Here is a 24058-nt window from a genome sequence, read left to right on the forward strand (position 1 = left end):
GGGGCTATAATTCATTATGAGCATGGGCTTCATAGAAACTGTTACCATTTATTTTTTGTAGAAGGAATGGTCACATGTATCTGCTTTCTTCCAGGAAAGAAGAGGGGATGACTGAGCATGTGTAATATGAATATCATATCATCTCTACCCATCCTTTTTACGAGGAGTATAGTTAAGGCTGTGAAATAACCGCCTAGTATTAACAAATTTGGTGCTGCAAGCTTATTGCACAATGCTGATAATCAACCTTCTCATCTGAACTGCCTCATGCAGCGGTAAAATATATTTAAATGCACATGGTCATAATCCATTATACACAGTATTAATTAGTTAGTTGTATGGTTCCATGAATGTATTTATAAAGATAAGTGAATATATTGTTATTAATAGCCACATTGTGTTCTTATAGATATTTATTTTGAGTGATAAAACCGTTACTAACCTCAATAACACCCCCCCTGAAAGTAAAAGTCCTGGCAGAAAGCGATGACAACAACGTGGAAAACAGCGTGTACATCCTGTTCTAGCCACGGACAAGCAACATTAATGTGCTGTCCTAATATGTGAAAAGTTAGATGCAGAATTTTTATACACAATCAAAACAACAGAACAGTCCAAAGACAGTGCTTTAGCTCAAAAAATAAATAAATCATCTTTCCCTCTCAATGAAAAGGGTTTTCAGTTTTCATCCCGGTCTACCACTACTGTAATTTCCATATGTGCATTTTATATCCATACTCTAAAGAAGTTATGGCCATCGGTGGAAAACTTCTGTAAAGTGACAAAGTTTTCGATAATACTGCCTTGAATATTTTTTATTTATCATTTAACCTCAAATGAAGTGCAGTAACCAAAAAAAATAATTAAATCAATTAAATGATTGTTGGGCCCACCCTATGCCTAGAACAGCACCAATTCTCCAAGATATGCTTGCTCTATGGAAAGTTTCTAACAGCATACAGAAATCTGTGTCTTATCTCGTCTCAACTGACATTATTCAGCATTGATGTGAAGTTGGATTTGTAAAGGAGCACCAACATATGTTGCATGATGTGGACAATCTGCAGATTCAGTGTTGCTTTCTTTTTGTATGTATTTTTGTTCTTGAGTCCAAGCCAGCTCAAGGTAATCTTTCAGGTTATCTGGAAAGAGTGATGTCTTGTTACACAAGTATTTACAGGAAATCACAATCATTTTCACAGAAATACACTTAGATAATTTAGATTACACAATAAGTTGCCAATGCCGCACCAATGTGTGAGTGAGTGAGAGAATGTGTGTGTGTGTGCGCGTGTATGTGCGGGTGCGTGTATGTCTCTCTATATATATTTATAACTGGGAGCAATGAGACTTGTGTTAGTAGGGCAGTTGTGAAGACGCACCTCGTATCAAGGAGAGAACGAATCATCACTTTCTTTATCGGTCAGGGTTCTTGCAGGTTTCAGTAAGTCAAATTTAAGACCTTTTTAAGACATTAAGACCATAAAGATTGAACTTTAAGACCTACACGACGCATTGCCAAAAAAATATTCAAATCAAAGAATTCATTTTATTTCAATGAATTCAGTAATTGAAAAAGCATTAATTTAATTTACAGATAAAGCAATCACATTAGTAACCTTCCACACCCAACAACGCGTGTCAGAGAAAAGAACAGAATCAGATATAATTTTTTTTAATAGAAAATTGTACTTTGCATATTATACTGTAAAAAAACACATAATTAGTTGATTTTAGTTGATCATAACTAGAGATGAAATGGCATGAACATTTCATTTCATGATTATAGTGACAAAAATGATCACGGTTATCACAGAATCCTGTTCAAAAAGTACTATTACTACACAATGAAATCAATTCACCAAGTTTTATGTCGAAAACCAGCAAATAACAAATTAAATTAGCATCAATATGCACTTTTTGTTTACATAAACATTAGAATAATACCATTACAAATGATAGCCAGATTTTAAAAGTGTCTTGCAACATGTTATATACTAACATGTACAAGTTAGGTTTATATAAAAAGATAAACCTCACATATTTCAGCCTTTAAATCATTTTTTATAAAAAGAATGAGTCAAAAAATATAAATTACTGACATTCACATCACAATGCACTTTAGCTTATCTTTTATTATTAATAGTAAAATTCGGTCCGATTTTCCCGTGGCGTAACTGGCGTATGTCATTGCTATGCAACCATGCACTGCGCTCTCCACAATGACAAAAAAAGTTTTAGTGGCTAATGGATTTCCACCACCGAAAAACGCTTGCTGTAGCTCTGCTACAAGATTTATTTACGGAGAAGAGAAAAACATACGTAGTGTTTGGGTGCACCCCCATCCTTCCTGTTGACTGAGCTTTCAATGCGACCTGCGGTGCGTTTGCGGCATTCTGAAGAGTTGAGGTTTTTTTTTTATCTCACTGCGCCTGGAAAAAAACGAGAGCGTCGCTTCAATTTTGAGAGTGCTTACCGCGCGCCTACATTTGAACTAACTTGAGCGCGCAAAAGACGCGATATGTGAACGGCCTGTTGGCGAGCTACCTCAAATCAGGCCACGAGCTACTGGAGCTCGACTTGATACTTTTTTGCTACTTTCTGCGGCCAGCGTTTCTGGAAATGAATGAGGTTAGAAACCTTTTTAAGACATGACTAAATTAAATTTAAGACCACGAATGAAAATCTGGCCGTTTTTAAGACGTTTTAAGGCCTTAAATTTAAAGTTCAGAATTTTAAACTTTTTAAGACTTTTTAAAGGGATACTCCACTTTTTTTTGTAAATAGGCTCATTTTACAACTCCCCCAGAGTTAAACAGTTGAGTTTTACCGTTTTCAAATCCATTCAGCCGATCTCCGGGTCTGGCGGTGCCACTTTTAGCATAGCTTAGCATAGATCATTGAATCGGACAAGACCATTAGCATCTCTCTCAAAAAAATGACCAAAGAGTTTCGATATTTTTCCTATTTAAAATTTGACTCTTCTGTAGTTACATCGTAAACTAACACCGATGGGAAATGAAAAGTTGCGATTTTCTAGGCTGATATGGCTAGGAACTATAGACTACTCTCATTCCTGCACAACTTTGCTGCCGTATCATGGGTCCAGTAGGCGTAATGATGTGACGAAGCGCCTGAAAATAGTCCCCAGCTCGGTAGACTATAGTGTCGACTATTTTCATGCGCTGCGTCATATCATTTTTCATTAAGAGGGAAAGACGCTTCCTTTGGTGCTTTCTTAAAGCTAAAGAGTTTTGGGCTGTTCTGTTGTTTTGATTTTATATAAAAAATCCATATTTGACTTTCACATATTAGGAAAGCACATCAGATAATATTAAAGGGTTAGTTCACCCAAAAATGAAAATTCTGTCAGTAATTACTCACCCTCATGTTGTTCCAACCGCGTAAGACCTTCGTTCATCTTCGGAACACAAATTAAGATATTTTTGATGAAATCAGAGCTATGTCTCACTCCTCCATAGGCTGCTATGTGACCGAAACTTGCTGGCCCAGAAAAGTCATTAAAGAGATCGTTAATATAGTCCAAGTGACTCCAGTGGCTAAATCTTAAGTATATCAAGCGACGAGAATACTTTTTGTGCGCAAAAACAAACAAAAATAACGACTTTATTCCACTTTTCATTTCCTTCTCTCTGGGCCTCGTAGTGTTTTTGCACTGCGCGTCTGTGTTGCACGTCATCACGCATCACACACATGACCGGCGTCGGCCAATAGTGAGCCTACGTGGTGACGTGTAACACAGACGCGCTGCGCAAAAAGACTACGCGAACCAACTAGAGGCCCAGAGAGAAGGAAATGAAAAGTAGAATAAAGTCGTTATTTTTGTTTGTTTTTGCGCACAAAAAGTATTCTCGTCGCTTGATATACTTAAGATTGAGCCACTGGAGTCACTTGGACTATATTAACGATCTCTTTAATGACTTTTCTGGGCCAGCAAGTTTCGGTCACATAGCAGCCTATGGAGGAGTGAGACATAGCTCTGATTTCATCAAAAATATCTTAATTTGTGTTCCGAAGATGAACGAAGGTCTTACGCGGTTGGAACAACATGAGGGTGAGTAAATACTGACAGAATTTTCATTTTTGGGTGAACTAACCCTTTAACATTGCTTGTCCGTGGCTTGAACAGGATGTACACTTTGTTTTCTGATCTTTTCATTCCTCTACTTCTATACTGTTTTCTGTGCTGGTCTAACATGATGTTTAAAGTGAATTTCCTTCATTCTAGCTTTAAACGATGGAACCGCTGATTGTGGCAAACTCAAAATTCTCCATTGACCTGTTAAAAGTGCTGTGTAAGGGCAACACAGACAATGTGTTATTCTCACCCCTGAGCATCTCCTCTGCATTGGGCCTGGTCGTCCTGGGTGCCAGTGGCGAAACTGCCGAACAGATGCTTAAGGTGAGCTCAAGCCTCCAAATAGCTCTATAAACTCATCTCATGTTCATGAATGCTCTAAAAACGCATGGGCAGTTGAAAACACAAGGTGTAGACACGCGTTTTTTAAAAGTTTAAACTTCTTTTAACTTGAGCGCTGCATTTTTAGAACGTCGTTTCCTGCGCGAGAGGCTGTGAAAAGTTGGAAAAGTAGCACAGTGGATCAGAAAAACACTGTTTATTGATACTGCCAACAACAGAACATTTAGTTTTTTTTATCACGTAGCTAAGACATTCTTGTGTTTCCACGAGGATCTGAGCTAATGGCAGATTTCTTCACCAGTCATAAACGGAGTCTGTTACATTGTCACAATGTATAGAAAACACAAACAACTGACTTTAAGACACTGTTTATGATTTATGGGAAATATAGCAAAGCAGTGGGTGGATTTTTACCATTATAGGGTGGTTGTGTGGTATGTTCAAACACCATGTAAAAGTGAATTTTGCATAACATGTGCCCTTTAATGCATTAGTCGCTGCTATTCTACATAGCAAAATACATGTTCATTTTTACAATGCTTTCTTCAAAACACTTCTAACTTGTTATGTTTCTCTTAAGACCCTCCACTTTGGCAATATGAAAATTATGTACCACGATCTGTATGAGGAGCTCTACAAAGGAGGGAAGAACAGAAGCCTGAAGCTGGTGAACCGCATGTTTGGAGAAAGGACACTAAATTTTTATGATGTGAGTTGGTTGAGAAAGCACAGCAAATGGTTAATTTACTTCCTGAAATCTACAGTAAAGTAATGCGTCATTCAGTGAGATGCCTGGGTCAGAACACTGATGTTATTTTAATCCCATGCTGCCATGTTCCCTCTCTTCCTATTGATGATGTTAGGATTTCCTTGACATGTGTGAGGAGTGGTGTTTCGCCAGCTTGAGGAATATTGACTTCAAGACAAATCCTGTGGTTGCGAGAGCACTAATCAACTACTGGGTGCAGGACAAGACTGGGAGTAATTCAATTAAATTTTACTTATTTGTTTTTTAACTATTAGACTATAGTCTAGACCATTTTCTCAAAATTTCTCACTCTTCTGATGGATGTTCTTTTCTTTCTATTTTAGATGAAATTAAGAATTTTTTGGATAAAGGAGATGTGACTCAGGACACGACTATTGTTCTAATCAGCGCAGTGCACTTCAATGATAAGTGGGACAAGTCCTTCACACCTATTTTAACCAGCGAGGTAACTTTGTTAAGACAATTCAGCTTTGTCTGCTAAAAATGGTAAAACGCTAAAACTGGATGATCTATATCTAAAACGCTGTGCAACTAGTGGCGAATCACTGTAAAGCATGATCTCTTGTGCCTTATTGCTTTAGTGCTAGTGTTTTTATCAGCTCATCTGGTCTCTCTCCATCTAACCCTTACATAAATGTTTCAAATGTGCTATTAGTATACTTCTTTTAAACTAAAATAAGAAAGTATACAGTACTGTCAGTCTACTTGTTATATACTTCTCAGAAATATACTTTGTATTTCTCAGACATGTACTTAAAATTACACTTAAAGATACTTGACTACTACTGACAGAAAATTCTGTTATTTGGCCTATTCTTGTATTTTTGATCAAGTTCTGTGTTTAAATATATACCTAAGTATTCTAAGTAAACTTGGCTTATAGTGGGGTTAACACTTTTGATTGAGTAGCCTATTAAATCAGTTTTTCACATAGTTTTACATAGTGACTTATAAACTTACATTGTTGGAAAATATTGATTTGTAATTCTGAGTATGTGAATTTTTGTGTAGGTTAGTAGACTGGGTAAACCCAGCCTGATCTGCCGGCGATTTGATTTTGATTTCGCCGTGCAGCTCAGGCTGGAAACCTGTACTTTTATCTTTGCTGCTTCCATTACAAATTTGCGGGAACCAATCACAAACTGGCTTATCCAGCTATTGGTGGGTTTAATCCAATCCAATTCCTTTTAACCTCTCGACAATGCTCAATGGCTTTAGTTTAGCAAACAAATCGCTCGATTGGGTGTAAATAATGTACTACTCACTTTCATGTTTTTTTTGCACAACCTGCAAAAATCGCTCGATGCCATTGCTGCTTCAGCAAACCGCTGATCAATGCTACAAACCAACACATTTGTTGACACGTTTTCTGCCTGGAAAATGGTTGGTTGAAGGACTATCCAATTGCGTACAGAGTAATTTGAGCTATGCCCATTGATCACGCCTCTTGTGCAGTAGAAAATACAGAGCAGACCAATGTACAGTCTTAAAAGATTGAGCTTGGTCTGGTGATAGCCAGACCAGGGGCCCGTTCTTCGTACGTCGCTAACTCAGTTAGCTGGATTTGATTGTTGGCGATTTGGCATGATCTTGGATTGTTTGGTTCTTCGACGCTCATCCTGGACTTGCTGTCATAGCAACAGGTGCGCAATCTTAAACCTGCTCGGGAGCAGGCTTATTTCATGTTATCAGGATTAGACTGCGGCTTCATAAGCGGAGCTGATACGGGAAGTCCAGCGCAGCGCGATAGTGCACATTCTGAGATATATATTTTTCTCGTGACTCGTGAGATTGTCGTTTACATTATTAATTTGTTGGAAACGCACATTTATTTTAGACTTGTCGGAGTCGGTCTTTAACTACAGCACAAACTGTTTGCATTGCCCTAAGATTATTTGCGAGTAGCTCTTTCCTTTACACTACTGGAGATGCGGAGAACCTGATGGAAAGTGCTGTCTGTCGTGTCATTCGGAGTTTACCTGGCGCTTTTAGGTTTAAAAAACAGTTTTAGTTTTTTTTTTTTTTTGGTGGCATTTCCAAGCCACTTTAGACCCAATGTTGTAAAGCAGTTTTTTTAAAGCAGGTTTTTTTAGGCTATCATAATTTTTTATGAAGATGATTCAATCATGACCATGCCATATACTGTAATAGTATATGTCACTCAGGCTTCACTAACGTGATTGGTAGACTATAGGCTAGACCATAGACTGCCATCAAGGCCTCAATGAAGGGGATTATGTGAACAGAAAGGGGGTTCACAATGTAAATGTGCAGCCCAGTTACTATTGTGATTCTTAATATTCCAGATTAGTAATATTATATCAAATAAAATAAAAAAGGCACTTGACTAAAATCTTCCATATCACAAATGTGAAAGCAAAATGGCCAGGATCTGTGCATGACTTAAGCATTTTCAGAGATTCACATTTATGCACATTATTTGAAAGAGGTAAGGAAAGTTCCACAATTAAATATCAAGCTCACTGTATTGCATACACTTATGCTGATCCTAACAGAACTGCATTTTTTCATAGGTGATTATGACATGTTCTTGTCTGCAGACAGGTGTTTTATGACCCCATTCCCTGACCCAAACCAGTTACAATGCAGCTCTAGCCAGGACAAGTGCACACAATGAAATGAACTTTGGCTAACTAAAGGGAAGATTTCAGTGTCTGAAAAGTCTGAGGGTTGCACACCTGACAGGGCCTGTGACATTGTTGCATGTGCCATATTACACAACATAAAAAAAAAATAAAAATAAAAAACCTTTTCATTAAATGTTTAATAAAAGACAAAGCTTAGTTCCTTGAGTTTTATTTTATTTGTTCTTTGTAAAGAAAAGCCAGTGGTCAAGTGATATTAGACACATGCCTCATGCAACAAATAAAAAGGAAAAGTTGGCTATTCACTGCCCACCTGTAGGCCTATGTCTCCTCTGTCTGTGCAGACTCTTCTGTAGGCCTTTCTGTAGATGTGGAATCCTGCTACTTATATTGCAGCCATAAAGCATACAAGTATAAATGAAGTAAAGTTATTTATGCGCTTGCAGGTAGGCTAGTTCCTCCATATGACAGTTATCTGAGAGGGTTTATTCACTGTCCAGTGCAATGGAAACAAATGGACATTACAAAGTCTTATACTTTCTTTCCTTTGGAAAGTTAGAAAATGTCCACTTACTGCACATATTTCAGCCACCACTTTCTTGGGAACAGATACAAGTGTTGGTGTATTGTGTAAAATTGCACAAAAGAGGAAAACACAATGTCATTACAATGAACTACACTGGGGAAAAATGTGATCAATAACTCATGGCAAAATATTTTTACATTAACATAAGTTTATCAGTTTTCACTTTCACAAGTCAAAGCAATTCATCATTACTCAAGATTTAACAGTTGAAATGACTATACAGCCTTAATTTAATGCAGCAAAAATTATTTTACAGTGTAGGAGAGTAAGATCTTTTCTTCTTTTTTTTCTCAGCTTTTTTCTTGGTTGCTTTTATAATCAGACAACCATTTATTTAACAGTGCCTTTTATAAAAGAGACTATAATATAACAAAAAAATTACCATTATGTAGAATATTTTTGTACTTCACTTTTATTTGTTCCCATGTTCTAGTATGGTGACTGACATTACAATGCACAAAGTAATTATGCAATTATTAAAATACAAAAATATAGGCTAATAAGTGATAAAAACATCTAACATGGCCACTTCTAACGGATTTAAATTGTCTGCTACTTTTTGCCAGCCCTCTCTCCTGGCTTTTGCAGACTTTGAGGTGTTCCCTGGCGTTTTGATTAAACATTAAAATTCCGAATAAACTTCGACTATTAGTTCTTGCTCTGCTGAGGGGAAAAACTGAGAACGCTCTTTGGCCACGCTGAGCAGCCAATAGCAGCGTTGCTGATCAATGTTTCTACTATCGATACATATCCCCTTTTAACCAGCGCATGAACGCGCAATTATCTCAGATAACTCAATCCAGCGATACTAATCATATCCGGCAAGTGTGTTCGAAGAACCGAGTTAGCCAGATCATGATTCGCACGATGATATCATCTTGGATGTGTCATTTGATCTCGGATGTAATAAGCAACGTACGAAGAACGGGCCCCAGGATAGTCCACTGGTAGTGTACATAGGAATTCACTACAACTCTTACTCTTTTGAAGAATGAAACACCTGCTGAGTTTCAGAGTAGGTTTAGAGTTGACAAAAAAACACAACTCTAACCTGGTTTAGATCAGGTTTAGCCGGCTCAGAATGCTCTATATAAACGTTACCCGTCAACTCAGGGTTTGATCCAGAGCATCAGTTCACTTCTCTACTGAAGATGAGATGTGTTAAATTCATGATATTGTTTGTGCCGTGCTTGCGTTCGTGTGTGGATGATGTGAGACACTATCGGCTAAGTTCACACCACAACTATAACGATAATGACATAGTGGAACAATATCAATGTCATCACAGATTGTTTTTTTTTCCTGCCAATGAACGATTGACAGCCGATCATTATTGCTGCTTAAAAGAGTTCGAGCAAAAACTACAGACAACGACAACATTACGACATTGTCAGTTGGTGCTATAGGCCTACTACATAGACTGTAAAAAAAAATAATAATAATTGTTGGAAAATATTGATTTGTAATTCTGAGTATGTGAATTTCTGTGTAGGTTAGTAGACTGGTAGTGTACATAGGAATTTACTTCAAATCTACTTAACCCTTTCCCCACCATTGACAGAAATTTAAACAGCATAAATCAAAACTGCCTAACCTTACCGAATAAAATGTCGAAAAACTAAAAAGTAAGCCAATTTAGTCCCAAGTAACACTGAAATAGTACACTTACAAGTTTACTACTATTACATTGATATTAGTATACTTATTACATATTGTGTACTTAAAAATATACTTGGACTTAAGTATACTTAATAAAAATGAACTTGAAGTACACTTATTTTTTGTAAAGGAAGAGAGACATCAGCACAGATAACACATCAGCATCACTAATGTCCAATCTGTCTGTGTTTTAAATGTCAGGACAAAGGAGTAAACTGGCCAATGATGGGTAAGACGAATAAATTTCCTGTGGGTAAAATCCCACACAGACAATACCAACGTCCCACTGAAGCTCGGATTCTGGAGATCCCTTATGCAAATAAAGATCTGAGCATGCTCATTATACTCCCAAACCAGAGCGATGGGCTACTGAAGGTAAAACAGGCAGTCACATGAACAGCAACTGAACCTCCTTTACTGCTTTTACTTCAGTTGGAACGGCATAATTAAGATAAAGTCTACATGAAAATTTGGATTGCTGTGTAGGTTTGGTGTAACATGAAATGGGAAACAATTAAAAGCCTCTCCCTGTCTGTCTCTTATTTTTCTCCCCTTCCTCTAAGTTGGTAGAATCAATCACTTATAAAAAGCTTCAAGAGTGGACTGAGCCGGACAATATGATTCCCACAGATGTGACTGTTATAATGCCTCGCTTTAAGCTGCAGGAGAAATATGATCTGGAGAAGGTCCTGAAGACTCTGGGCATGACTGATCTGTTTGATGAAAAGTGTGACTTATCTGGCATGGCGCCTGGACCGTCAAAGGTGCCCAAAGTGGTGCATAAGTCTTCTGTGGAGGTGAACGAGGAAGGCACAGATGTGGCTGGAGGCAGTGATCCAGCTGTCCAAAGTCGTTGTCTCAGTGAGAAAAGTGAAGAGAGTTTTGTTGCAGACCATCCCTTCCTTTTCTTCATCCGGCACAACCCCACCAAGAGCATCATCTTCTGGAGCCGCTTCATCTCCCCATGACCTGAATCTGAACAACAGAGTAGCCATATTAAATTACAGTACACAGTGATTATATTGAATGTATCTACATTCAAAATTGATTTGCTTGGAATGTCTGCTTTAAACAAAATTCTGAAAACTCAAAATGGTTGATTACTTCAACTGAAAAACTATAAATAAAAGAAATAAGGCAGAATCTTGTGTCCTTTTTTTCTTAGACATAACTTATTGTGTAAAGTGTCAGTTACAGGTTGGAAATTAATGTAAATGACTCGACAAACTATTTAAATAATTAAGCTCAGCTCAAAGTATAAATTCAATTTATAGAATGAAGAGGGAGAATGAAACACCTGCTGAGTTTCAGAGGTTTATAGTTGCCAAAAAAAATACATCTCTAACCCGGTTTAAATCAGGTTCAGCCATCTCACAATGCTCGATATAAACGTCCGCTGTCAACTCAGGGTTTGATCCAGAGCATCAGTTCACTTCTCTACTGAAGATGAGATCGTTATGAAAAATATCATGAATTTAAACACATTTACAGTACAGGAATAAACACTGCTGCTGCAACGAAAGTTTGAGAAGGCAGCTGACAGAAAATATCTGACTATTTCAATGCAAGTGAATAACTAAGTGGGAGTGGCTTTATCATTTTGCACACAGCTGATTGGTCCAGTTTTGGTTTGTGAATGCGATCTCTAGCCCAGTATGAAACCTGCTCCGAGTTACCATTGCGATGAACACTGCTAAAAAAAAAAAAAAAATGTACCTTCTTTAGCCCAAAAAGCAAGTGTTTGCTAAAACTATTCTCAAACTGAAACAACAGGCCTCAGAGTCTCTCTGTTTGTGAGATGGTGCCTTATTCACTGGAAAGGAGCTATTCAGTCTGCTTCTATTGCATCTTACTTAACAGATTTGGTCCAAATTGTGTGCGTGAGTCGGTGATTGTATAGGGACACAATACAATCACCTAAGTCTACACCACAACTATAACGATAACGACATAGTGGAACAATATCATTGGAATCACTTTTCGATAGATTTTTCCCTGCCGATGAACGATTGGCAGCCGATCATCAAAATTATAAAAAGCCTTTATTGGACTGGCTATTTCATGATAGAAAATTTAAAAGACATTGGGGAAAAAACAACTCACGCGTAGCAGCACAAACAGCCTTCTTCAGGGTATGAAGAAGGCTGTTTGTGCCGCTACGCGTGGGTTGTTTTCCCTACACAATTATACATGTATGTTCACCTGTTGATACAGCTCAAGAAAGTTGACCCTAATGTATAATAGTTATCGATTCTGGTGTGAAAAGGCCTTAAAGGGATAGATCACCCAAAAATGAAAATTCTGTCATCACTTACTCACCCTCATGACTGAGTTTCTTTCTTCTGTTGGACACAAAATAAGGTATTTTGAATAATGTTTGTATTCAGGCAGTTGACAGTTAGCCTGGTAATACCAAACTCTGCTACTTCACTTTGCTTTGTAGACAGAGTCTGGAAGGGCATAATTGAAAAGCGTTTTCTTTCTTGCGGAGGGGGCGCTTGTCTGAAGTTTAAAATCATTGGTTACCCATAAGCCAATCACATAACGTTTGGTTATGGCGTGTGTTATGCGCATGCTCAGCCGCATCTAACTTCCACTGTAAACACATGTATGATGCGAAAACAAAACCATCGAGCGAAATACCGGAGTGAACATGGCTGTGAACGACTTTTGCAGATTATGTGAAGTAAATCTACGCATCCATGGTACAATCAGCGTCTACGTCACGGCTCTCAGCCCGCCCTCTATTCATTGATTGGCCGGCTGTTTTGAGGCCGGAGGAAAACGGGGAAAACGGTCGCTATCTCAGACTGAGTACAGAAGCGACTGAAATTGAGCGGAAGTACGAAGTCTGACGTAGTCAGGCCAGTTGACAGTAGCCATTGGCTTCCATTGTAGGAAAAATTAAGTCAATAAGGTGACCCTATTTCTGAAATATAAAACCGGGGACATTTCCTATTTGAGTGGTCAAAATGTCACAAAAATCACATTTATTATTATCTATTCATTAAAAAACAGGGACAATACCTACATTTTTGATGGATTTTTTACATTTTCATTTTTGCATGTTTTTTATTTGTTTGTTTTTTATTGTTGTGGGTTCCCTATATTATCATCAACATTAACAATTATAACAATTTAGTTTGATTACTAGGACTTTTGGTCTGGTTTTAGTACAATTCACCACACCTGCAAAAAAAAAAGGGAACAAAAATACACAATGAAAAGTTAATAACCATTGTAAATAGCAAGCAGATCAAAACAATATATACAACAAAATTACGACTTTACAAAAATTAATTATAAAAATAAGCAGAAACTGTATTCTACAAATGTATTTGTTGCGGGTGTAGTTGTTTAGTTTTGGGGGGAATTAAGTTACTGGGTTTTGTGACTGGAACTTTTGTGGACTTTTGTGAAATTGTGCAAAACAATCCTTCACCCTGTTAAGGCACTGTTATAAAGCACGCACATACAAACAATATTTCTTTAATTTAACATGAATAGTTATTATATGTTACTACCTCGAAAGCAATAACAAGGTTTATTTTGATATTTGACGATAATGGTTCTCGTCCAGGTTTATTGAAGTAGCGGCGCGCGCGCGACCAAGTAGAGTCAGCGTAGCTCAACGCCATCTGTTAAATAATCACTACACTATTCCCATAACCAGCAGGTTGCTGTATGTTGGTCGAGCTTTTTCGCAATTGTAACCGGTGGCTCGCAACACCAGTTAGGCTATTTAAACACTTGTCAGCCTTGTGTGGCGTAGTGGAGACAGACACGGGAAAACAGTTTCACTGGATTTTATCTGATGTAGCCTACAAAAAAAAGCAGCCTCTGAGTATATCACCCTTATTTTGCTCTATAAAACAAACGTGATGTAGGCCTACATTTAATCACCATGTGCTTTCATCTCCACATATAGGCCAAAGACAAAGACTTAAATGGGGCAAAATGACAAAAATAACCAAACAGTCAAGTAAAATAACAAAATACACATAAATTGCAGTGAAGATATAGACATAAAAGCAACAATTAAAATTAAGATGAATTAAGATTAGCAGGAGCCAAAAATAACTCACCTCTTCGGTGCATTAATAATGCCGAGAGGAAGAGGAGGAGACAAAACAGGAAATTATGTAGGCTCGTGGTTACATCACAGCAATTAAAGGGGAAAAAACGCTCATTCAGGCAGGTATACCAGATATATGAAAATAAACCATTTTGTGTGAATTATAACAACCAATGCATATGTTTTAACAGTACACTTTCTGTGCACAATGTATTTGCGGGTTGTTTTGAACGAGCGGTAAAACGGGGACATTTCAGGGGACAGAACACCAAAAACCGGGACGTCTGGTCACCTTCTTTAAAGGGTTAGTTCACCCAAAAATGAAAATTCTGTCAGTAATTACTCACCCTCATGTTGTTACAACCCCGTAAGACTTTTGTTCATCTTCGGAACACAAATTAAGATATTTTTGATTAAATCTGACGGCTGCATCACTCCTCCACAGGCTTTCAGAGGGACCGAAACTCGTCGGCCCAGAAAAGTTATTAAAAACATTGTTAAAATAGTCCAAGTGACTACAGTGGCTCTACATTACGTTTATCATGCTTTAAAGTATCTATTGTGTGTTCAACAGAAGAAACTCAGACAGCTTTGGAACAACATGAGGGTGAGTAAGTAATGTCAGAATTTTTCATTTTGGGGTGAACTAACCTTTTAAGCTAATTTAGCCTACCATATGAGGCTTCTTCAAGTCCGGACGCTCCAAGGTAATCATGTCTAGCATTGCTTAGCTATGTCTGCCACCTAGTGGGAACCTAAATCCATTCAGGCTGAGTCTGTTAGCATCTATAATGTCTGAATTAAGTGGATATACAGGCCGGTGAATCATTACTTCTGAGACGCTGGGGAGGAAGTGTTGAACCTCCTCTTTCATTTATCACTCCCACGCGCTGCCTCTGTGGATTAATACACTTCCGTTTAGAGTTACAATGGGCTAAAATAAAACTTGATGTAATGTGAAATCATCTGACGTTTATTCCTTTGGAAAACACAGTGGGAATGGAGAGTAGCAAATGTTGGATTCGCTTATGTGAAATGAGTGGAAATCCTTAACAGTACTTCCTGAATTATTCATTAGGCTATATAAGACAAAATGATAGATAGATAGATAGATAGATAGATAGATAGATAGATAGATAGATAGATAGATAGATAGATAGATAGATAGATAGATAGATAGATAGATAGATAGATAGATAGATAGATAGATAGATAGATAGATAGATAGATAGATAGATAGATAGATATTTTGCTAGATTTTTCACTGTTTAATAAAATGTATTTGAATGTTAGTGTATTGCAGATTAAAAAGAAATATGGAGCAGCACAACTGTTTTCAACACTGATAAGAAATGTTTCTTGAGCATTAAATCATCATATTAGAATGATTTCTGAAGGACTCTGAAGACTGGAGTAATGATGCTAAAATTCAGCTTTGATCACAGGAATAAATTACAATTTAAAATATATTCAAATAGAAAACAGAGACCAAAGTGGAGCCAACAGAGGGAGATACCAAAGTGGAGACAACAGAGGGAGAAGCCAGCAAAGGCCAGAGGAGGGAGGAGCCAGAAACCTGACCGACAGAGATGGAGTCGGGAAAGGTGAGACCCTGGCAAAACCAAGAAGAGGAAGAGAACGGGAGACGTCGAAGGACCAGAAGGCCAAGGCAGAGCCATGGTGAGGAGCGGCCACGGTGGAGGCAAAATTCTAGAGGACTGAGGTAGATGACGTCCCAGGTAGAAAAGAGGGAGCGAGAGGCCGACTGGTTGATGGGCCAAGGTGAAGCCAGGGGATCAAAACAGCAAGGTGGAGTTGGAGACCGGAAAGCCCAACGAGGATCTGAGCAGCTGACCGGAGCCACCGAAAGAAGAGCCGAGGGGCTGAAGGGAGCCAGCAGAGGTGGGGTGAGGAACTGAATGGCATTGTCAAAAGAGGAGGGAGCCAGATCTAAAAACTCACCGGTAAGGTGGTCCTTGAAGGAACGATCCTCTTGTGTGAGGCAGAGAAGCTGGACTGCTGGTAGATTCATTATAATCTCTTCTGGGTCTGTACATCTGTCAAGGTTGTTTTTGTCAAAGGAAGAGGAGAGGCAGGATCTACAATAAACTCAGCAGTCATGTTTATAAATAATACTTGGCAAAAAAAAAAATATATATATATATATGCCGGAGCACATCAAACCCAGCAGGAGAATAACAGCCAGAGAACTACCTGAAGGGGTAAATGAGGAACAGGTGAATCAAATCAATCAAACAATGTGTCGCTATGACAACCAATTAAACCATTGTAAAACATTCCATTCCATGGAAAAAAGAAAACAGGAAACAAAGTTACAAACTAAAAGTCCATGAAAGCAAAACTGCCCTGAACATTACAGTTATATTTCACAGCAAATATATATATATATATATTTTTTTTTTTTGATAAAGAACATGCAGCCTATTTTTTGCATTTCATTACTGCAGTGCAATAAATTAATAAATAAAAATAAAAATTATATATTATTTAAATAGCATCGGTTTTAGTTAATTTGTGCATTTATTTATTTAAAGCAGCACTAGGTAACTTTTCAACCTTCATAATTTCCAAGACTCTTGTGATGGTACATCGACTTACAATAGGTTGAATGACATGTCTGCCATAGCCTGACGGGGTCTGTATCGTTTTTAATCGTATTTTTAAACTTCGGGGTTCGGGTAGTAACCCCCGCGCACAAAAAGAACTACAAAATTCGACTGCTTTACGGCATTGGCTACCTCACTTCCCACAACACGTCCTCACATGCTGTTGGACTTGTAAGTATATTGCTTTTATTGTATATCACTCGGACAAGCTTTCACTCGTTGGTGTGAGCTAAAAAGCACCTGGCGTTCTTGTTGATGGATTAGTAACTTAGACATCCTCGGAGGCTAGCTCGATGTTCGATGTCCGACGATTTGAAACGCGTTGTGTTTATTACCAAAGTCCTTTTATAGAAATTGTCTCTGTTATTACCCAATCGAACTCGTGTAACTGTCTGTCACACGTTTTACCGTTTACCAGCATTACTTGATAGACAAAAATAGGACACGAATGAGCATCAAACAGAAACAATCCGCTTACGGAATGTTCGAGGCGCATATACAATACAGACTGCCGAAAGTTAAACAGGGCGCGCGCAGCTCTTAAAGGGGACACACCTTACTGCCACTCGTTACAGCTTCCATCTGACTGAACAGGGACCGGTATACAGGGGGGAGGGGATCAGGCCGTGAGTGAAGAGACTGCTCTGCGTGAGTGGTATTTACGACAGTAACGTTAAATACAAGTAGTCCACAGCTACTCTATGGGTCGTTGTTTGACCAAACGGAATTCCTACCTATTATGGCTTTAATAACTACAAAAAAAATTCATTACTGTATTACAGCAACTATTTGTCAGTATATAACGCCAAACCGACTGATATACATTTTGAAACATCCTTTTAAATAAATCTCTAGCTGGACAGACGGCGCTTAAATATAGAAAATCATGACTCAGAGATAAGTTCCTCTGACACCACAGCATCCATGTGTTTACACTGAATCAGTAATCTGTTGTTTACAAGGATGCGTAGATCACACTGTCAATGTGAAGGTGGAGGATTTGGACTTCAAAAGGAAACGCAGGCCTGCGGGTCAGGATGGAACCGTGTTATGATGCGTTTCCTGTTAGATAAAGCTCTCCATGTGGGCCGCACTAATGAGGTGGCAGGAAAAAACATCTCGTACGGCTCAATCATGTGAACATGGAGAAACGAAGAGATTAAACCTTACGTGCTCAGTAAAACAGACTTATGGATCTCTAATGAATCCAAACACATCTTGGGCTCATTACGATACTTTGTCGTAAACACTCATTCAGGGTGACTACAACAGCTTCTGCTCTCGTCATAAGATCAACTAAGTCTGTGGTTTTGCCATCTTGAATTGCCAACCTGGTCTCACAGTATTCCGTGAAATGTCCACGGACCCTTAACTCAAAATCCGTGGAGCCATCACGGAATCGCCCCAAATTCCGTGATGCGGCCACGGATATAACTCCAACGCAAGTCAATGACACTGACATTCCGTGGTCCACACACGGATACCCGTTTCAATGACGGGAGAACAGAACTCACTCAACGGACGAGCTTTCTCATTTGGAAACGCAACATTTGAAGTATTTGTTTCTTTTCCAACATCAAATGCCATAATGACGTTAACCTGTCTGTTATTGTAGCTATTGCATTGTCCTGTCATCATAAAATTTCAGTTAGCCTAACCAAAGTCCCGTGATGGCACCACGGTCCACGGACCGCAACAACCGGACCTCACTCATGGACGTTGTAATGTTTCTGGCTTGTTTAGGAACTTATAAGCTTTAGGTCAACTGTGTTGCAATGGCATGTAATTAACTTGACATTTTGTCTCGTCCTGTCATCATAAAACCCAGTTTGATGGCGTTTTACACCTATTGCTCGCTTGGCTATAGTCAGAACTAAAATCTGGATTAGGAGCACAGAGTGATGAGTCTGTGGTGAGACCACGGATATATAACTCCAACGCAAGTCAATGACACTCATTTTCCGTGGTCCACACACGGATATTCGTTTCAATGACAAAGAACAGATCTCACTCAATGGACGTGCTTTCTCATTTGGAAACACAACATTTTAAGTATTTATTTATTTTCCAACACCAAATACCATAAAGACGTTAACCTCTCTGTTATTGTAGCTATTGCATTGTCCTACCATCATAAAAATTCAGTTTGTTTCTGTTAGCCTAACTGAAGTCCCGTGATGGCACCAACCTGACCTGATCACTGGATGTTGTAATGTTGCTCACTTGTTTAAAGGGGGGTGAAATGCTATTTCATGCATACTGAGTTTTTTACACTGGTAAAGAGTTGGATTCCCATGCTAAACATAGACAAAGTTTCAAAAACTAAGTTGTACGTTTGAAGGAGTATTTTTGTTCCAAAAATACTCCTTCCGGTTTGTCACAAGTTTCGGAAAGTTTTTTTTGAGTATGGCTCTGTCTTACGTAAGATAGAGCGTAATTTCCTTATATGGGTCCAAAGGGCACTTCTCCGGTAAGATCGCGGGCGCGCGCGCACTCGTAGAACAGAGCAAGAGAGTGAAAGCAGTTCGCCATCAAAGCGCCCTGCCCGGCTTTTGGGAAGTCATTGTCACCAAAGAAGTGTGTTTTTGGTTGCCAGGGCAAGACAACCCTGCACAGATTCCCAAAGAACCCAGCGTTAAGGAACCCGTGGATGGAGTTTGTTTTCCTGAGCATAAACGGAGTTGTGTAAGACTGTTGTTCCCTGCATTTCGACGATGATTGTTTTATAAACAAAGCCCAGATCGACGGATTTGCAGATCGTCTAATGCTTAAGGATCGAGCAGTCACAATGATAAAGGTTCGCGGTCGTGTGTTGGAACGGTGAGTAAAACTGTTGAACAAATGTCTCTGTGTGTTGTTAGCTAGGCGGGTAAGCACAGCAAAGCTTCGCCCACATGGCCCGCCCCCAGCCGCTCGTTTTTTTCCGGAAAGACTCTGTACAGTCTATCTTTCAATTAAAAATATAATAAAACAAAAGACTTTTTGGAGATATGAAGAATGCAATATTACTCTATAGGTACTCAAGATTAACAGGAGATTGAGTGAAAATGAGCATTTCACCCCCCCCCCCCCTTTAAAAACTTAAAAGCTTTATGTCGACTTTATGTCGAATGTTGCAATGGCATGTAATTATGACCGCCGCTAGCGTAGCTAGCGAAAGCGGTCATATAGGGATTGTCAAAATTTTATTTTTATTTTTTTCCGTTACCTTACTGAATTTTTCGTCAACGATACCAGGGACACCGAAGCACCGGGGAACATGAAATTTGGTGGGCATGTAGCCCCACTAGACTTCTAAGGAAAAATTTCGTTTGGTCCCCGGGGGCCACTCCCCCCCCGCGCTGGGCCCCCCCAAACCCCCAAAAATGCAGTTTTTCCTAAATAACTACCTGAACCGTGGCACCGAGGATGAAGAAATTTTTATGGTATGTTGGTCTACTAGACTTTTACGGAAAAATTTCATTTGGTCCCCGGGGGCCACTTCCCCCCCCGCGCTGGGGCCCCCGTAAATTTTTCGTCAACGATACCAGGGACACCGAAGCACCGGGGAACATGAAATTTGGTGGGCATGTAGCCCCACTAAACTTCTAAGGAAAAATTTCGTTTGGTCCCCGGGGGCCACTCCCCCCCCGCGCTGGGCCCCCCCAAACCCCCAAAAATGCAGTTTTTCCTAAATAACTACCTGAACCGTGGCACCGAGGATGAAGAAATTTTTATGGTATGTTGGTCTACTAGACTTTTACGGAAAAATTTCGTTTGGTCCCCGGGGGCCACTTCCCCCCCCCCCGTGCTGGGGCCCCCGTAAATTTTTCGTCAACGATACCAGGGACACCGAAACACCGGGGAACATGAAATTTGGTGGGCATGTAGCCCCACTAGACTTCTGCGGAAAAATTTTGTTTGGTCCCCGGGGGCCACTCCCCCCCCCGCGCTGGGCCCCCCTTAACCCAAAAAAATGCAGTTTTTCCTAAATAACTACCTGAACCGTGGCACCGAGGATGAAGAAATTTTTATGGTATGTTCGTCTACTAGACTTTTACGGAAAAATTTCGTTTGGTCCCCGGGGGCCACTCCCCCCCCCGCGCTGGGGCCCCCGTAAATTTTTCGTCAACGATACCAGGGACACCGAAGTCCCGGGGAACATGAAATTTGGTGGGCATGTAGCCCCACTAGACTTCTACGGAAAAATTTCGTTTGGTCCCCGGGGGCCACTCCCCCCCCGCGCTGGGCCCCCCCAAACCCCAAAAAATGCAGTTTTTCCTAAATAACTACCTGAACCGTGGCACCGAGGATGAAGAAATTTTTATGGTATGTTGGTCTACTAGACTTTTACGGAAAATTTTTGTTTGGTCCCCGGGGGCCACTTCCCCCCCCCGCGCTGGGGCCCCCGTAAATTTTTCGTCAACGATACCAGGGACACCGAAGCACGGGGGAATATGAAATTTGGTGGGCATGTAGCCCCACTACACTTCTACGGAAAAATTTCGTTTGGTCCCCGGGGGCCACTCCCCCCCCGCGCCCCCCCAAACCCCAAAAAATGCAGTTTTTCCTAAATAACTACCTGAACCGTGGCACCGAGGATGAAGAAATTTTTATGGTATGTTGGTCTACTAGACTTTTATGGAAAAATTTCGTTTGGTCCCCGGGGGCCACTTCCCCCCCCCCCTGCGCTGGGGCCCCCGTAAATTTTTCGTCAACGATACCAGGGACACCGAAACACCGGGGAACATGAAATTTGGTGAGCATGTAGCCCCACTAGACTTCTACGGAAAAATTTCGTTTGGTCCCCGGGGGCCACTCCCCCCCCCGCGCTGGGCCCCCCTTAACCCAAAAAAATGCAGTTTTTCCTAAATAACTACCTGAACCGTGGCACCGAGGATGAAGAAATTTTTATGGTATGTTCGTCTACTAGACTTTTACGGAAAAATTTCGTTTAGTCCCCGGGGGCCACTCCCCCCCCCCCCGCGCTGGGGCCCCCGTAAATTTTTCGTCAACGATACCAGGGACACCGAAGTCCCGGGGAACATGAAATTTGGTGGGCATGTAGCCCCACTAGACTTCTACGGAAAAATTTCGTTTGGTCCCCGGGGGCCACTCCCCCCCCGCGCTGGGCCCCCCCAAACCCCAAAAAATGCAGTTTTTCCTAAATAACTGCCTGAACCGTGGCACCGAGAATGAAGAAATTTTTATGGTATGTTGGTCTACTAGACTTTTACGGAAAGTTTTTGTTTGGTCCCCGGGGGCCACTCCCCCCCCCCCCGCGCTGGGGCCCCCGTAAATTTTTCGTCAACGATACCAGGGACACCGAAGCACCGGGGAATATGAAATTTGGTGGGCATGTAGCCCCACTACACTTCTACGGAAAAATTTCGTTTGGTCCCCGGGGGCCACTCCCCCCCCGCGCCCCCCCAAACCCCAAAAAATGCAGTTTTTCCTAAATAACTACCTGAACCGTGGCACCGAGGATGAAGAAATTTTTATGGTATGTTGGTCTACTATAGCCTGGTTCTACCAGACTCTAGTACATTTCATTTGTACAGAGAGTCTGGCCTCGCTCCATTGAGAAACGTTTACTTCCTTGTAGGCGGGTTCTCTGTTAAAGTTCAAAACTATTGGATCTGCCCAGAGTCACTCAGGATCTGCCATAGCCAATCGCTAACGTGTGGTCGTGACGTATGTCATGCGCCGAAACCGGCCGGCGGAAACAAGAAGTCCAAATGATCAGAGGATTATGTTTAGAATAAGATGTCTGTCAACGAGAGCTGCTGGTTTTGTTAACCGAATTTAAGAGTTCAAGAAACAATTGCAAATTCTAAATGTATATTTGACACTAAGGACAGTGATGTATTCAGTCAACTGTCGAAGCTGGGTCTAATCATTAACAATACGCCGCTGCGGTCGTTTCGGATCTGCCGCAAATGCTGTACAGTGATCACCAAGCTACTGCGCGATACGGAAACAACTTTTCTGCCTCCTTCACTTGGTCCTCCATTAGTGCAACAAGAGGGGAGAAGACAACAACTATCGGCTTTGCATCCCTATCGTTCGCCTTAGCTAACTCATTCACCACTAGAACTGCCAGTCATTTTTACCGTTTTGAATTTTAAATCTGCAATAACTTTGTTGAAAAAATAAATACAATCCTTCTGGTGCCTGACTATTCCTAAAAGTGTCTGTATTTTCATTTAAAATGTTTTTCATATAAATTACACATAAGGCAAAAAAAAAAAAAAAAAAAAAATGAACATAGCCTATTACCTATTTCGGTCATAAACGGTCATATTGACCGCACTGAATTTCGCGGTATTATTATACCAATATACGCAACAATAAAATGTGGTAAAAAATACACTAAACATAGGCTATTCAACACAAATCATTTAAATGTAATGATATTCAGAACAGAACAAGAATGTAAAAATAACTAAAGCCTTTAGTTATTTTTTCATTCTTGTTCTGTTCTGAATATCATTACATTTAAAGCCAAAATGAAATGCTTTATAAGCGAAAGTGAAAGTAAGCGGCGTTGGGCTCACGTAACTCTCTAATTAGAATCCAAATGTTTCAACATTTTCGATGTATTTAAACGCTAAACTATTCTTTATCATAGGATTTTGAACTTCACTCACGGTCCAATATCGACGGAAAAAATCATCACACGCATAAAATGGTACGAATTGTAGCCTACTAGTAGGCTACTGAGAAGCAGTTGAATTTATATGTTAGGTTGAGTATTTTATTATTATATTTTATTATGGCTATAATGAACAGGCTGCAATGCTGGAATATGGTGTGTGTGTGTCGGCGGGCGCGATCAAACAGTGGAAACATGAAAACATAGGCTATAGGCTATTTTGTTCAGGGCATCTACGAATATTATTTATTTATAAATTATAATTAAACTTGTTTAAATGTACAGTATGGTGTTGTTTTGTTTTTAAAAGACATCCTAGTACAATAAATGTATTAATCTCTCAATTGGGGATTTATCATTAAAGATAGCCCAGAGCTTTGAATAGCGATCAAAATGACTGCTTGCGGCAGTTTAGTAGTTATGGAATTCTGGCACGAATTCTAGTGCAAACGGAGTGAGCTGGAAATCAAACTTTTCCCGAACCCGGTGGGGAGGAGGGCCACAACATCATTGCCACCAATAAAACTTAGCAAACATTGTTCTTGCTCCGGCTTTAACTTCTGTATAATCGGCCGTTTTGCAACAACGCACCGAATAGCTTTTCTCACGTCTTTCTCCGCTGCCATTATTCCAACTCAAACTGACGCACTACATCAACGTC

General features: G+C 39.9%; 2 protein-coding genes across 2 annotated transcripts in view; both read left to right on the forward strand.

The window, feature by feature from the left end:
* The first annotated feature begins 1304 nt into the window (after positions 1–1304).
* Positions 1305–11173, forward strand: LOC308698792 (leukocyte elastase inhibitor-like). Its single transcript, XM_081379134.1, has 7 exons — positions 1305–1444; positions 4250–4423; positions 5022–5150; positions 5305–5422; positions 5534–5655; positions 10263–10436; positions 10625–11173. Exons 2-7 carry the CDS (start codon positions 4259–4261, stop codon positions 11027–11029), a joined length of 1113 nt encoding a protein of 370 aa, XP_081235260.1. The 5' UTR covers positions 1305–1444; positions 4250–4258; the 3' UTR covers positions 11030–11173.
* LOC308698790 (leukocyte elastase inhibitor-like) overlaps positions 1359–24058 on the forward strand; it is a 125884-nt gene continuing 103184 nt past the window's right edge. The window contains exon 1 of the mRNA XM_081379131.1: positions 1359–1428. The gene's annotated coding sequence lies outside the window, so the exon portion shown is untranslated. The remainder of the gene's footprint in view (positions 1429–24058) is intronic.

This window comes from Scardinius erythrophthalmus (genome assembly GCF_964197995.2).
Source record: "Scardinius erythrophthalmus genome assembly, chromosome: 11".
Taxonomy (NCBI): domain Eukaryota; kingdom Metazoa; phylum Chordata; class Actinopteri; order Cypriniformes; family Leuciscidae; genus Scardinius; species Scardinius erythrophthalmus.